Here is a 17,266-nt window from a genome sequence, read left to right on the forward strand (position 1 = left end):
GAATACCACTGGCATGGGAAATGAAAAGCCCAAGGACGTTTCAGAAATTTGCCTTTTGTATCATTAAATGCAAAGCTACTGCCAACTGCCAGAACGAGTAAACAGGGTCTGAAACACTCTGAATACGCTCAGAATTAGCTAAAGCAAATGTCACAAAATTTGAGCCAATTTTTTAAGGGTCCCCCATTTCTATGCAGCATGGAAAGCATGGTTTGGTTGGAAGTACACAAACATACAACATATGCTTCAGTAATATAATCTATATAGAAACATAAACACACCTGTTAATGTCTGATCCATCAAATTGGTTGCCATGAAGGTCACGGCCGGTGCAGACACAGCAGTTACCCGGGTGACTTGCGTCGGCATCAAAGGACCCACATGAGCATCCATCCTGGAGGCAGAACCTGCATTCAAACCATAAGAAAACCTTTTTTTTTCCAGTAAACAAAAATGCCTTTAAAAAAATAGCTTTTTTTCCCAGCCGTATTTCACAGAACGCTCTTTTAACTTCCTGCTAAACATTCTCCCTCTACCCACTTGCATGGTTAAAACAATAGGGTTTGGGTTTAATTGAATTACTGGTCTAGTCTGGCCACGACATCCACTGACTCTCAGCAAACGAGCATCAGTGGAAATTTTAAATTAATAAAAATGTGGCCCACAAAATAAGAATTTGCAAGGATACATGAATGCTTTCAGAACAGATTACAGCAAGATCAGTTCTCTTATTTAAGACTAAATAACACACCTCCAGTTTCTACTGTTAGCCATCACAAACTCTTTGTGTCCCACTCTATCCACGGGAAATTATTTTTCCGATAATTTAAACCAGCAGCTTTATCCCAGGGAATCACAGTCAGCTCAGAGAATTCACAAAACAGAAAATCACTAAATTGCTCATATATGTTATTCATGATAAAGTAGCAATCCAGGTCTGCTGCTAAAACTACACAATTAAATCAGGCTACTTAATCCTTGAGAATTCGTGGCTATTGCTGCATTTGAGGTCAAACCTTCTGCGCATGAAACCTTTTTTCAGAAACTGAAAGACCCTTACCACGTTGTCTCATTTCAGACACAAACTCATCGGCAGTCCCCACAGCCTATTTAGAAGCCACCACCTCAAACCTGAACTGGCAGTAGGGCCATATCCCTAGTTTCAGGCAGACTCTGGGAATAACATTGTATTTCCCAAGCACGATCCAAGCTGCAGAATTTACTGCCCTTTTGTTTCACTAACTCCTCGTGTGCTATCAAACACTCCTCATCCCAACTTATCTGCATTTTATAGTAATAGGGATAATTTCTGAAGCCTTCACTGTTACAAAAAGTCTCTCGCACTCTCTAAACCTCTTCTTGATTTTTGTTTCTCCAATTTCATGTGCCAAAGATTATGAAACATAGCTCCCACCAACCTGGGGACACCGGTTGCTTTTTTCGATGAAATTATAACATTTTCTCATTAAAAAAGTCACTTTTCCTTCCTCAAAACTAGTCTTGGGTATCATCTGGGCTAGCGACGACAGGAGGGGGTGTTTCCTGATTGCTCTATGGTGGGATCAGCACAGCCGGGGCAGCAGTGCCCTCCTGTTCTGCAGCCAGAGCTGTGCCACGCACTTGGAAAGGCACACCGCATGCAAAAGGGGGTATTTAGCAACAACAATAATAATGGTGGTGCTAATTATGCTAATGAAGCATGCATTTTGCTGTTAGGCAGACATATATTCTACTGAATATAATCTGAATTACCTGTATGAGTACAATAAAATGCACATCATGAAATTTATGGTGATTTTTCTTCTTCTCTCCTCCACCCCCTTGACTCCCACCCCAATGACCAGGCGACAGCAGTGGAAGCCAGAAACTCTCCAAGACAAATCTGAGTATTTTGCAGTAGATTTTTCAAATGAAGAAAGAAAGTAGAAACTGGGACTACAGAAAACCTGAAGAAAACCCAGTTTACACCATTCAGAGACTGCCCGGCAGCACGTCCATCTGTTTCTGACTTCGCCCTCAATCCCGAAGCCCAGAGGTTTCTGCACTGCACCAAAGGCTCTGGTGAAACCTGGGGATAACAGTGACGTTTGGAAGGGTCTCCTGGTGGGCCAAGCAATGTTCAACATCTGCTTTTGCCCAACGGGAGGCAAGAAGTCCACAATTACTACTGCAACAGGGAAAGCCCATGTCTTCTACCCAGACCTGGTGACATTCTCCACAGAAACACAAGCCCGGCAACTGCGGGGCTATTTCCCTTCCCAGCCAGCGTGTTTTCAAAGCTGCCATTTTAAAGCACTTTCTCATATCATCAAGTACGTGTTCCTGAAGCAGACTGGAATTCAGGCTACCACCAGACTTTGTGGGATTCACCCTCATAACAGGTGAAGGAGAATTTAAAACATAATCAATTTTTAAAATAATCTTTTACAACAACAGAAATGGATCTAAAATAATAAATCTTATGAAATAAATAACATTTTATAATATTAGAAAGTCATATTCCTACAAAGGATTAACCTGGCTAGAGAACCACCCGGGGAAAAGTAAAGCTTTGCCAAAAAATAATATTTGGAAAATGTAGGAGGTTCATATTGCCTTAGGAGTTGGGCCAGAACACCAAGTTAATTGAATGTTCAATAATGCATTTGTCCGATACCAACTTGTTATTAGCCAGGGTATCTTACAGACGTCACCTGGTAAAGGATGATTTATTAATTTTATACGCAAATAAAACACCTCAGAAAACCATGACCCCAATCCAGCAAGGAAAAAAGAAATGAGTTTCCAAATGTGCTGAATGGAACAACTGGGAGGACAACTGCAATTTTTCCATATGAACAAGTGGAAAGCGATTATTAGTCCCAATCAGCTGGGGGGCGGGGGGGGGGAATCCCCCCATTAACGTCCTCTTCACCCTCTCCCCTCAGAGGGCCTCCAAGCCCTCACGACTCAGAGCAACGTCCAGGCCCAGCATCACCTCTCTTCAGGAGCTGGCAGGGTTATGCAGAGCAACCCTGAACTTCGGGCTTTGTGGCTGCAGGATCAGGCCTCGAGACAACTGGAAAGTCACCTTAGATGAGTATTTTGCAAACAAACCCCACTTGCACCATACACCCAGGAGCATTTTTATATACTCATACGCACAGCAAGAACCACCAGCCCCGCAGTTATTCCACATATATCACATCCCTATGTTTTTATTTTGTGAAAATCGCAAGAATGTAAGAAGCACGTTTAGTATTTTTATGGGCTTCCTCCCACCCTTCAGCCTTCACCTGGGCCTGGCGTACATCCCTCCTAGGCCCAAGGTTAACTGGCAAACTACCATCGTGCCAGCCAGCTAGTGGAAGGGGCAGAAAAGAGGAAACAAGAGGACAGTGCCAACACTATTTTACCCTTCCAGGCCCAGGGGATGTACGTACAGGACAGACGACAGAGAAGACCACATGTCTCAAGGCACATGTGAAAATATATAAACAAAGCACGGATTTTCTTAAGCCATAGGTGTACGTGTGAGATGTCCCACCTGAGCCGGTGAGTGAGAGCCCTCCACGGACCTGCAGTGGTCTAGAACAAAGCAAAACAGGTACCAAGAGATGTTCCTAGATTGTTAACGTCAACGGAGAGGGGAGACAGCAACAACGAGACCTCTGTGACCCACTAACTGTCCCAACAAAGCAGCCCCATGCTGCTCTCCTGGTGGTCTCCTCCCCAGGATGGCAGAGTGGCTGCTGACAACGACCCCTCCTACAGCAGCACGGGCTACCTGGGGGGCACGGGGAAGAGGAATTGCAAGCAGCTGCAGGAAAACCACCAGAAAAGGAAATGTTCTATTATTTCTCTCTTGGGGTTTTTTTTTTTTTTGTGTTTTCTTTTATTGCTATTAAGTTAGGATAAGAGAAATTCCTGCAAGACATGATCAGTAGCACGATAAAGAAATTACCCTGCGAGGTACTATGATAAATGTAATCCATACTGGCTTTGAAGGAAGAATGATAAATAAAGCATTTATAGAAGAGGAACAGGTCAGTGTGATGTTTGTTGTGCTACTTATGGCACAATAATATAACTGGAGACACTTGTAACCTGGCCATCTCTAACAAGACAGTGAACCATTTTCCAGCTCGAGACGATGTTCGGACCTCAGGCAATGACAGTTTCTTTTTTCTGCTTCTGTCAAAGCCCCTGGCAAAACTATTAACTTTGATGAGCTCTCTGGATATAAAGAAACACTGAGGAACCATCAATTTCAGCACTGAAGTCTAAGGTGCCTCTGATTATATGGAGTGATCCATGCAACAGCAGAGTCACTACAGCCCCTCCAGTTTTACAGAGATGCCCAACAGGACACACACGTGAATGGACTGAAATTCTCGTTTCCATATCCTTGGAGACCATTCTTAAGCTACTAACTTAGATGTACATTACTACACAACTAATTCCATGAATAATATTTTATAGAACAAGAGTTGTTTGATTTTAGCTTTTCTCATTAATGACAACAAAAGTGACGCTTTCACGCTATTGCTTCCAGAGTCATCAGAGACAAATGAAAATCTCTTTGAGAAACACCGAGAGATCCAAAACGGGCCGCCGAGCATCACAGCTCACGCCACCGCCATTTACTGAGGGCTGCAGAACCGTGCAGGGGAGAAAAATCATACCTGGCCCCAAAAAGGCCCCATCCCACCCCAGCCTCCCATGCTCGCGGGAGCCTCCCGCACCAGGATGCTGGCCACGCTGCGTGTGGCCCGTATGTGAGCTACCTGTGCGGCCTGTGGAGGGGTCACACCCAAATTCTGAGGCTGAGAGGGAGGCCAAGTAGATGTGAGCTCACATTAAGGTATGCGCATGAATTTCAGTGCATTCAGAATCATTTTGGTAACGTGCTTAATTATCTCCCTATAGTCAGACATGTAGCACTTGAGATGAGCTCTGCTCGTTTCGTTACCCCAGTGTATGCTGCATGTTGAAACCTGACTTTCCAGTATATAATTTCAACTGCTTCTTTATGTTGATTTATTACCACATCCAGGAACAATAAAATTATCAGTGCATCTTTTGATGTGATGGAAGTAATTAGCTCACAGCTTCCATCCATACTGCAGTCAAGCATACACATATATATACACATATATAGATATTATTTCATACATGCAGATTGAGTTCAACTGCTTAGTTTAATTATATCTGATGCTCACCAAATAAATTTGAATGATTTAAGGTGATCTTAACCTTTAAGGAATAAATATTTATGCTTTCTAGTCCTTTGTGCTCATAAAAAGCAGTCTTTGCAATAGGTAGATTTGGAATATAAATAAACTCTGTGGACTGAGTTTAATGTCACGATGCAATATAAGCTTTCAGTATGAACTGAACATAACCTGGGCTGGAATCATACCTTAACATGAAATCTAACACCCACCCACACATGCTCGGTGCATTTTATGGTTAAGTTGAAGGCAGATTTTACTACAACAATATTGAGGAGGAGAAAAAACGATCTTTTCTGTGAAGTTTCTGATTATTGTTAGAGCCAAGGAGCCCTGACTAGCAAATCGTGCGTTTTGAGAACATCTGTCCATTTTTAAGATTATTTCAGTGCAGAGGCATTTTACTGTCGCTTACAAAACACAAGCAACCTACGTCTCGATTTAACTGCAACAAGGACATTGCAAGGACAGAGGAGGACAACAAGCAGCGGAGTGGAAGGTTCAGAAACCTGAAGATCCTCTTGCAAGCAATCCGCCGCCCTGCTTTGCATCCCTGATGAGCAGACGCTGATTTGCATGTCTGATGATGGAACCCAGAGGGGAGCTGGGGTGCCTGAGGCCCCACTGCTGGGGGTCCAGGGGCTCCATGCACCCACCTTGCTGCTCCCCACAAGCCCACCTCAGCAAAACCCTTCCCGAGGTGAGCGGGGGGCAGAGCTGGTGACCAGGGCACAGCTCCCTGGACATGATCAGCTCCAGCCGCCGGGAACATTTTCCCTCCCCTGGCAAACGCGGCTCTGGGAGGCCAAGTCCTACAGCTGCTCTGGTTGAACTGGGAACAGCTGTAACGGACAATCCCCTCACCCGGCAAATCCGAACTGGCATTTTTATGCTGTTGCTTAAGCACCTGAAGAAGGGAATGGGAAACTCCCCATCACAAAACTGACCAACTGTGCCTCACCTCCAGCAGAAACCACCATCCCCAGGCACACACCAGGAGTCAAATTAAATTAGCTAGTAGATTTCGCTCAGAAAAGACAACTAACTTTTCCACCTTTGTTATTTCTAGCAAACAGTATTTAAAGGCTATTTCTTTTTTTACCCCGTACCATACAGACAGATCACTGTTGCCAGCTCCCTCCTCTACTAGCTCGCAGCCAAAACAGACCTCAGGAGAGGGAGCAGATACATTACTGACGCTCGTGACCCAGTTGAAAGGGATAGGACAGATTTTCAGGGCAAAACTGTTCTTTATAAATGTTTACTCTGTGCCTCAGCAGACCCATCACTCTGTTACATGGCGCAGGGATGTTAACAACCCGCGTTAACGGGAGTCAAGCTGCCCACAGCAAAACAACGTGACGCGGGTCCTGGACTGCACCGCAGCTGGCTGCGGCAGGGGAGGCTTCCTGCTCCTGCTGTTAAGTTTTAATTCCTTCCTTTTCCAATTAAACCATGGCATTTCCAACATTATCTTAAAGCTAGGTTAGCAGTTCAGTGAGGGTTTAAGCCTAATCTTCCTCAGTGTGATTCAAGGAGACTTTAACAGCACTGCGCACAAAAGAACAGGGGTCACATAATTTATTTTAACATACTCATATCGAAAATATTTGTAGCATGGGCCTAATCTTACCCCCAGTGAAGTCAGCACAAGTCTCTCTGTTGAGCTTTACGGGTGTGAATCACGCTCCCAAAACCAAAGCTTTTCTTCCTGCAGCTCATTTGCCTCTTGCAAAGCTCTTAATGCATTACTGGACACCATAGTTTATCATTCGTGTTTGTATCTCAAAACTTGTTTTCCTTACCAGCTTTGTAAGACTGCCCCACAAATGGCATCAACCGTAAGAGCACAAGATGCCCAGGGGACACAGAGCCAACGCAGCCCAGCCTACCTGGGAATCGAGCAGGGTAACAAATTTTAGAAGTTCTAAAATTCAGTGGGAATCGATCAGGGTAACGCTTATAAGAACTTCTAAAATTTAACTACCCAATCCAAACACTGGTTTGGTGAGAAACCCACAATGAAATAAGAATGGTGTTTCCTGCAGAGAAGGGGTGGAGGAATGGAGGCACTACCTGCCCGGTACCACTCTCCGTGTGCCCGGGATGCTCCTGAAGTGACCGACTGCCCTGACATGGGGCTTTACGGACCGAGGTGCAGGGCAGGTGATGCTCTGCTGGCTGCGATGCCGTGCACCGAGGGCGGTTACTGCATTGCCATCCCCTTCAGCAGTGAAAAAATTAGGTTCTCATTTCAAAACCTGAATGGTTTTCATACACCTAAAAACTTCCTTATTCCATTCATCTCTTTCATCTGCTCTCACCTTTTATGACATCCTTAATATTTGCCTGTAGTTACATATTTGTTTCAAAAGTACGAAAAACACATTTAACTGAAGCACTCTTTCTGTACCATTGGGATTAGATGATTAAAGAGGAATATAAACCAGAGGCATTTTTGAGAATATTAATCCTGTTTCACCGGAAATAATCCAGCTGGGAATAGTTGTTAAAAAACTCACGAACTCAAACTCTGCCTATCCATCTACTGTTTTGCACACCTTATCGGTTACAAGAAATAACGTATAAAAGTGAACTTTCACCCTTCATCCTGAACATGATCCCTCCTCCCAGGCCCTCTGTCAGAACGGTAACTGGTTCACCCCCAGCGAGGGGCACCCAGGACAAGCAAGCCAGGCCACCATCCCCGTACGCTCATGCATGCAAAGACAGGGGATGCTTTCATTAACAGCATACACAAAAACGGATGGGGTCATAATTAATCAGGATACCTCCTGAGCATTGGGAATTACAAGTCATCTAATTGATTTCAAGACCAAGTAACTTCCATTCCAGCAGAGCAACCCCAGCAGGGTCCACCCACCATGAACCAAAATCCCCTCCAATCTCCATTGGGACTACTCCCCTTAGCTGGCGTACCTCTAGAAGATTGTTTCCCAGAAAAAAAAAATACAAAAAAAAGAATTATTCCTCCTGTTATTTTTCACTAATCTGCCTGTATTCGCCTGTCAAATTCTGACCTGCCACAGAATCATCTAGGTTGGAAAAGTCCTTGAAGATCATCCAGTCCAACCATTAACCTCACACTGACCGTTGAGAGAAACCATTATGAGAGAAGAACCATTAAGAGAAAAGAAAGAAAATAAAGAGTATTTATTTTGACAATGATGAAATGACAGCAAACGTCCTCAGTAACTCCCACCAAAGAAGAGAAACGCAAGCGAATAATTCAAAGTGGGAACGCGGTGCCTGGGAGAACGAGGAGCTGTGTCAGAGGGGTCCCGCAGCCCCTGTCCCAGGCAGCACCGACATGCTCCAGAGGGAAGTCACTGCTGCAGAGACCCATTCCCATCCATCCCATCCACTCCAAGTGCTGGTGGGTACTCCCAAGAGAAAGCCCTGCATGAAAACGGCACCTTCGTGCTGTCACCAAAATGGGGGAGAGAAAACCCCTCTCCAGCACGGTACCCCAATGCCCACCTGCTGCGTAAGAAAAAAAATGGGGTGAAAGAGGTGAGATACTGCTGGCAAATGATGCCATCCCGTAAGGGGGGTGCTGCTGATGGCACCCACTCCTCACTTGTAGGAGCCAGGCTCTGCCGGCTGTCCCATCACCTCCGCAGGGTGTTCAGGGCAAAGCACCTCAACGGTTTTGCTGCTCCTCTCCAGGTTTGGCAGCCCTGGCCTCTGTGGGGTGGGGGGAGCAGCTGGGAGCCCCCCTGCCCCAGGGCTGGAGAGGCTGCTGCCCTCACCCACGCTTGGGAAATGAAGTCAATGCCACCACACTTGAAATCACTGCTCAAGAGCAGCACCTGGCTGGAGCAGAGGTGAGCGAGCAGACCCCCTTGGGAGATCTCAAAGCAGGAAACCACAGCAAAGCAGGGATGTGCAACACTTCTCCATCCCATCACAAACCAGCTTTTAAACATAGAAGCTTCATTGCCTGGGAGCGTTTCAAACTAATTCTATGATATTTTAATACAATCAAGACGCACTATGAACGCATTTGTTATTGAAAAAACATCTTCAAATCAGGTAAGTTATTCTTCTGCTGGAGACTACTGTCCAAGTGGCACCCACCATAAAGTTCACTGCCTTAAAGAAAGAAAAAACCATTGCATCTCTGCTGCTGAGAGATGGAGATTACACGCGGGTACTAGTTGTTACTGAAAAGCTCTTGTCAGAGCCCACTGGAGTCGATGGGAAAACACCAACAGCCTCGGAAAGAAGACAGAAATATCTGCTGCTTATTCACACCTTAAATAGCTCAGAAACAGAAGATGACAAATGGAAAATACATTTTAGCACCCTTGAATATCAGCACATCCCCTCTACAGTATGGCAGCCCCTCACAGTTACATCTGTGCTGGCGCTGCCTGCGCTGCCAGCCCAGGTGACTACCAACAGCCACAGGACACTGGCCACACACCACATGAGCACCAGGGAATCCCCTCCCCGAGCTCCTCCGACATCGGGGTTATCCCCTTTGGTCCGCAGGGCTCGGGAGGTCAGCCTGAAAACTCCGGGCTCTCCACTCCTGCCCCTTCCCAGCTTCATCTTTTGCCAGAGGCAAAGGCCCAGAAGATGGACATTGCGGCCAGAGGCTGAGACCCCCCCACGTCCAGGCTTCCTCTGCAATGGCACCTTCCTGCCAGTGCAGCTGGTCTCTGGCATGGGAAGATGGGAATTTTGTTTCCTTTCCAATAATATTTTAATCTATTCTAGCACCTTGTTTTGATCCTGGAACACCAGTGTTTTAATTCCTCAGCTTTGTCAGAAATGTGATTTTCTTCCTTGTTTGTATGCATATTCATTACATTCTGCTGTGTACAGACAGGATCACCTTTGGTTTCTAAAGACAGCGAAAATTTTCAGTGGTGTAAAGCCCAAGAATGTAATTTTCAGAAGTGTGCCCACGACCAAGGAGTAAAAAACTATTAACAGTATAATTTTGTTGACTTTCAAGTCACTGATGCAACGCTGAAGATCCCACACTCAATAAGGAGCCCAGCAGGTACTCCAAAATATGCTTATTTCTAAGTCAAATGTGAGCTGCAATGATTCTTTTTTACATCCAAATTGAAATGTAATGAGAATGTATTAACAAAAAGCTTTAAATATTCAGTGGCCTGGCCCTGCTTGGGAAAGGCTTTACCTTACGCTTCCAGAGGGACCTGCAGAGCAATGCTGATGTAAGGCAGGCTTTGGGCTTTGCCCTTTTGATACCGTCTAGAGGAATTCCACTTCTGCATGGAAAAAAATCAAACAAAACCCAACCAACCAACACCAGGAAAGCCTAAAGCAGAAAACAACCTATAAATATGAAAGAAAACGCTAATATCGAGTCCAAACACTCAAAAGAGTTTTCTTCACAGTGGCAGATCGAGCTGCTCTTTCCTTTTTGTGGTGAGTACCTACAGAAAGCAAGTTTTGGGAGCAGAGCACACTACTCACAAATTTGCCATCAATTCCTTATTTCTTACTGATAATAATCCTGAATCCATACAGACTCATGGAACAGATGCACTTAGTGCTGTAAAACCCGTTTCAGAGATGAGAGGAGAAATTCTGGCACAGAGCACATCAAACCCTCCCCTGTCAGAATTTTACACAAAATTTTCCTGGGTTCTGTGGATTTTTCAGACTAAAATCTGTGCTCAGCAAACAATGGAGTGCCTGCTAATAATCTAATGGGATACAACATCAAATTCAGAAAAAACGTAACAAGCCAAAGAAACAACCCTTGCACACGCCTGAAAAATAGCCACAAACGTACCAGGCGTGCTGCAGATGGATAGTGCCTGTGGACTGCATGGAGACCCCTCATTTGAGAGGCGGTCTTCATTCACAGATGAAGAAAAACCCATGTTGCAGTATCCATAAGAACGTTAAGTGCAAGACGGGCACGCTGCATCAGAGCAACGGGCCTTCCTGCCCAGCACCCTGCTCCCAGCCACGGCTAATTGCAAATGCTGTGGGAAGAGTGTAGGAATGGAGCAAGAATGTAGTGACAGACAGGGAAAAGGTGGAAGAAAAAGCACAGGGATAGCATAATATTTCACTAGGGTACTCTTCCAACCCTTCAAATACCTGTGGCTCAAACGATTCAATAAACCTCAATGGGCTTTTTTGTCTACAAACGTCTCTAGTAACTCTTTTGCACTCATCAAGATAAACCACACAGAGGCTTTTGCACTGACAAAGCTCTTTAGCAAGGAGTTCCAAATATTCTGTGTCTTGTTTGTTTAACACCTGAGAACGCTGTGTCTTTGTGAGAGGCTGATACTCGCTTACACTCCTCACACCTCCCATGACCTTACAGACCTCTGTCATGTCCTCTCCCACCCTGCCCTTCATCCCTGTTCCAGCTGAAGGGCACAGGGTTGCTTATCTGTCCTGGTGCTACCCTGAACGCTGTGCAGGCAAAGGGTCACCAACTTTGGGTAGAGAGATATATATATATACACTTACACTACAGAAAAAAGGACACTGAATGACTCGAGCGTGTCCAGAGACGAAACTGGTGCAGGGTCTGGAGCACAGGTCTGATGGGGAGCGGCTGAGGGAACTGGGGGGGTTTAGTCTGGAGAAGAGGAGGCTGAGGGGAGACCTCATTGCCCTCTACAACTCCCTGGAAGGAGGGTGCAGAGAGGGGGGATGAGTCTCTTGACCCAAGGAACCAGCGCCAGGCCAAGAGGGAATGGCCTCAAGCTGCGCCAGGGCAGGGTCAGACTGGCTCTTAGGAAGTATTTCTTTGCAGAAGGGGTTGTTGGGCGTTGGAATGGGCTGCCCAGGGCAGGGGGGGAGTCCCCATCCCTGGAGGGGTTGAAGAGTTGGGTTGACCCAGCGCTGAGGGATCTGGTGCAGTTGGGAACGGTCAGTGTGAGGTTCATGTTTGGACTGGAGGATCTTCAAGGGCTTTTCCAACCTTGATGATTCCATATGGCTCATTCAAAAATAATCAAACTATTGTAACACTGCCAAATTACAAAACTGGTTTAATGAATAGCATTAAATTGTGAAGGAATCTCACCCAAGTTCCTGGAAACTGCTGGAAGGAACAGAAAACTGAAGAGCAGATGAGTGAAGCCACGCAGTAAGCAGTTCCTCAGCGGCAGCTAATGAGCACGTCTACACCACAGCCCAAGCACGTGCCAGGCTCGTCCTGTTGCAGGAAGATGTCACCCTTCCCTGCGGACACAGCCATCGCAACATGGACACCGTGACAGGGAGGAGAAGAGGTGCCCGTGCCCAGTGCAGCATCTAAGTCACCTCGTCCTTACGGTGGCTGAGCAATTTTACAAAACCCTCCTCGCTGTCTGAGGCACTGAGCTCGAGGCATGAAGCCTGGGGGGTTTGGTAGTGGGCACTAGGCAGAGCCCTTGTCTGATTTGAGAAATGTCTGTAATACCCGACTGCGGCCGGGGGCAGCTCAGTAGTTTGGCGCTAACTACGGGGAATGAAAATCCAATGCACAATGCTGACAGGAAACTGCAGCTTGCTTATAAAAATCATCGACAACATTTCACATTTAACTCATTTCTATTGTCTCTCTAATTTCTCCTGTGGGATCTGGACTTGAATTGAGAGAGAGAAACAGGGGTAAAGTTCAAAAATCATGAAAAGGAAGATAATAACCTAAAGAACTGTGTAACTAGGATTAAGCAGGTCGGGCAAGAAGCATTAGCATGAACCCACTACCCGATATAAATCAAGCCCAGCAGAGAAATGCAGACTTTCTGCTGGCAAGGAAGGTCACAGGCAGAAGAGCCCACTGGAGGATGGTTCGATAATAAGGAAACAGAATAAATCCATATCTGGTCCAATTCTTTCATTACTGAAATATTACTTTGGAGGACTTTGCCTGTTCCCAGCCCCAGGGATGCTCACCCAGGACAAGGCGATGCGGACACTTGTCATCCTGCTTCCCCTTGAGGACCCCCAATTTGCTTATCGTGGTCTGGCCAAACTGTTGTCAGCGACACGGAGGATTAGTTTGTCAAAATTCCTGGACCATAAACGGGTAGTTTACTACTGAAAAGAGGAGAGCAATGAAATTAATAATTTCAATTGCTGTGCCTAATAGCCAGTAACAGTCAGAAGCAGAAACACACCAATTTATTTTTATTATTGCTGTTATCATTTTATGACCCCAGAAGTTAGTGAAGATCAGAGCCCAGGGACTTGCTTCATTTAGAGGCAACATCCGTCATGATTAGGTAATTTGGGGCAACACTGTGTATTTGCAAAGGATGGGAGAAGTCTCTTTGTTTGAACAAAGGAGGAATTGAACAGTAACCAAAAAAAGAAGAAAGAAAAAAAATCAATTTTTACAAACCGTGCAGACTCCTCCAGCTACATTCAGCCCCTCAGCTCTGCTTCTGCCTTCTCCTCAAGGTCACACCACACTTTTCCTCAAGGCCATCTTCAGTTGGCTAAACCCGAGGCTCCCTAGAAGCCACCTTTGCTGAATTCTCTTCCCTTACTCTGTTTCTTTGAAAGGCCCAGATACGTTCATTAAAAATACGCAGCACTTTCTGAATCTGATTATCTTCTCCCCTCTGCTTCAGATTGCAAGACGTGTTGCGTTTTTTGAGCAGCAGCTGCCCTCACTGGTCTGTAAAGGTGCTGCTGGGTGAATCCTTGCAAGGAACGTCTCCAGCACAGCTGGCACAGACACAGCCCAGCTGCTCAAAGGTTTAGCAAAGTCTGCCCTGTCCTCCCTCCCACCCCGAACTTCAAGCAGCAAAATGTCAGTCTCACCCGAGCCTGGCAGAGAAAACCCAGCCTGTCCCCCCCACCTCCTCACCTCCAGCCATGGGTTATGGGGAAAGCCTCCAGCACACTGCAATACACCGTGATGCTACGTAGGAAGGCGCAGTGAGCCCAGTCACCCCAAAAAAGACTAAAAGCTGGGGGGGGGGGGGGTGGGGGGGGAGGTGGAAATGGCAATCACTGTTTAAAATTTTCCTTGGTATCTACCACGAAAGGAGCTACGCCGGGAAATGATGATGATTTCTGGTGCATACCTGCACACAACTGCTGAGCACTCCCTCACCCAGAACGTTCTAAGGGCCCCTTGACTTTTCAGCTGGAAACCAGAAACTGAAGCAAATTCAACACTGAGATGCAAACAGCCTTTGCTTGCTGACAGAGAAGGACAGGCCACACATGAGCAGCATTTACACCAGGAGTTGAAAAGTGTGTTCTCCCCCCACCCCGTGTAAGGCACAGCCTGACTCGCTGGGTGAAATGTGCAGGATTCACCGGTTTGCACTTGTTCCAGTGAATGGGACTGAACTGGAAGCCAAAGCAAAGCCAAACATCTACTGGTTCATAACTAACCCAGAACGGGAGGGCTGGTGGTGAGGAGAAACACCTGGAAAGCTGGTGACCACAGCAAAGACCTTTCTGAGCATGGACCATAAAACTCCCTCAAAATGGTCTGTTTTTCAGAAGAAAATGTATACAGATCTGTCCCTAAAGGGGACAGTTTCCATCACACTCTTCACAGCGGACTGCGAGCACATGCTGAAGGCGCCCGGTGGGATCGCCGCTCAGGTCCCAGCAGACGGCATTTCACAGAATCACAGAATCACTCAGGTTGGAAAAGACCCTCGGGATCATCGAGTCCAACCATCAGCCCTACTCTACAAAGTTCTCCCCTACACCACATCCCCCAACACCTCATCTAAACGACCCTTAAACACATCCAGGGATGGTGACTCCACCCCCTCCCTGGGCAGTCTATTCCACTGTCTGACCACTCTTTCTGTGAAAAATTTTTTCCTAATGTCCAGTCTGAACCTCCCCTGTTGCAGTTTAAAGCCGTTCCCTCTTGTTCTGTCACTAATTCCCTGTGAGAAGAGACCAGCACCAACCTCTCTACAACGTCCTTTCAGGGAGCTGTAGAGAGTGATGAGGTCTCCCCTCAGCCTCTTCCTCCTCACACTGAACAGTCCCAGCTCCTTCAATCTCTCCTCACAGGATCTGTTCTCCAGGCCCTTCATGAGCTTCATTGCCCTCCTCTGCACTCACTCCAGCACCTCGAGATCTCTCTCATATTGAGGTGCCCAAAACTGGACACAACACTCCAGGTGTGGCCTCACCAGTGCAGAGTACAGGGGGACTATCACCTCCCTATTTCACCTTCTTCATGGGGATGAGGACACCACCAGCCATTCTCAGGGTCCTTTATACAGCTCTCTAAGCAAGCCTTGGTGTAAAATACCCCCAAAACATCAGCAGGCCGTACAGGCAGCGAGCCATCCCATCTGTGGGGTGGGAAGCCGAGGCCAGCGAGCGGTACAGCCCGCGGGCCGCTTGTGCAGGCAAGGTGAAAAAATGAGGAGGATTTTATAAATCAAGACTTCCATAGTTTCCTATCCAAACAGAAACACCACTCTGAATTTTGGCGGCGTCATTGCTTTTGGCAGAATCACCCTGATTGCTTTGCAGTTCTTTGTCCAGGTTTCCTGTGGTTTTATTTTTGTTAGAGTTTTCCTATTTTTAAATTTAAAAAAAAAAAAAAAAAAGAAATTGCTATTGAAGATCTATTCTGCTACTGTACTGGAAAGTTAACAAATATATTCAATAACCTGGGATGGAAAATAGAAGAATGGCAATGAGATGGAAGGGTGAAGGGTGATACCAAATGTCTGTTTCTAGGAAGGAATAGCTCTCAGCAGGTTATGGTACTGCCTAGCACAGACATGAGGGACTCAAGCGCATCACACAAACCGGAAAAACATTAGCTGGCTTATGAATTTTGACACAGAATTTTTAAAATTTTTTTTAAGTTAAAAATAGATAGTGTAGAAGCTTAAGCACCTCATTGCTATTCCATCAGATTAATAAATTGCCCTATAAGGAGGTCAGAAAATTAGTATAAGACTTTCACTGTTCAATTAAATGAAAAATAGCAGCATGACACACATAACTACAGATACACACACACACACACACACATATATATACATGGACAATACGGAGAACTATCACCAGCCTTTTCTAAAGGATACACCCATTTTTCCACTGTTACACTGGAATTCAGTTAAATGGTATCAAGAATAACCATTTAATTAATATGAAATAAACAAATCCCTTCTTTTTAATTACAATCGTTTGACTCGGAACGGCTCTAGAAGGTGAACGTGGCAGAAAGCTCGTCCCCAGCAAAGCCCCAGCAGCACCCCTGAACCCCTTCTGCATCCCTGCCCGGGGCGGAGGGTCGTGATGGCGACAGGCCAGCGCTGCTGAAGATGCCCCAACCAGCTCCCCACTCCCATGGCTTCTCCAGCCCTCCCCAAGCCCAATTTTCAGCGTCCTTAGTTATTTTATAGACAAGTATACATAGCTTTGAGCAGACACCCAGACTGAAGACACCTTATAAAAAGCAGGTGCAGAAATACGACGGCCGTGCTGAGGGCCCAGCTGCCAACAGCATCAGCCCAAAGCCCTTCATCCCTCGCTCGTCACTAGACTTTTGGAAGTCAGTAATGAGCTGTTTAGTGATGAGTTTTTGTCTCCCTGGAGCTGCCCCAGCACAGCTCCAGGCTCCTTAGCCTGGCTCCTACTGAAGCAAAGTTTTCTCTTCATACTTTCTGTTTTAGGGGATATTAGCCCAAACATACCTGTGGTCCTCCACAAATACATTTGAAACCACTAGTAGCTTTTGTACAAATCTGAAAAGAAAGGTCGATCTTTCAAAGACTGAATAAATTCCTGAACAGCAGGGCAGGGAGGAGGACAGAGATGCTTTGAGTGCTTGGACTGAAAGAAGACAACGGCAAAATCTCATCTTTTCAAAAGCGCCTGAGCATCCATGAGAAAGGAAAGTGCTCTGAATGTCAAAAAAGCTTCAGGTGAAGTTTGTACTTACTTAAATACCAGGAGGCATAAATCCGTAGGAAACTAGCCCTCAGTAGGTCAGAGAATTACTTAAGGAGGTAATTGCCCATCTCCTTGCACGCTGACTGGCCAGCAGACGTGGCTGTCTCAGCAATCAAGTGTCATCTCCTCTGACTGCCACC

General features: G+C 46.0%; 1 protein-coding gene across 2 annotated transcripts in view; it reads right to left on the bottom strand.

Annotated features, from left to right (window-relative positions):
* TCERG1L (transcription elongation regulator 1 like) overlaps positions 1–17,266 on the bottom strand; it is a 97,227-nt gene that overhangs the window by 38,941 nt on the left and 41,020 nt on the right. For both annotated transcript variants that reach the window (XM_074875564.1, XM_074875563.1), the window contains exon 5: positions 282–407. In XM_074875564.1, coding sequence (XP_074731665.1) covers positions 282–407 — 126 coding nt within the window. The remainder of the gene's footprint in view (positions 1–281; positions 408–17,266) is intronic.

The sequence above is a fragment of the Strix uralensis genome, chromosome 7 (genome assembly GCF_047716275.1).
Source record: "Strix uralensis isolate ZFMK-TIS-50842 chromosome 7, bStrUra1, whole genome shotgun sequence".
Taxonomy (NCBI): domain Eukaryota; kingdom Metazoa; phylum Chordata; class Aves; order Strigiformes; family Strigidae; genus Strix; species Strix uralensis.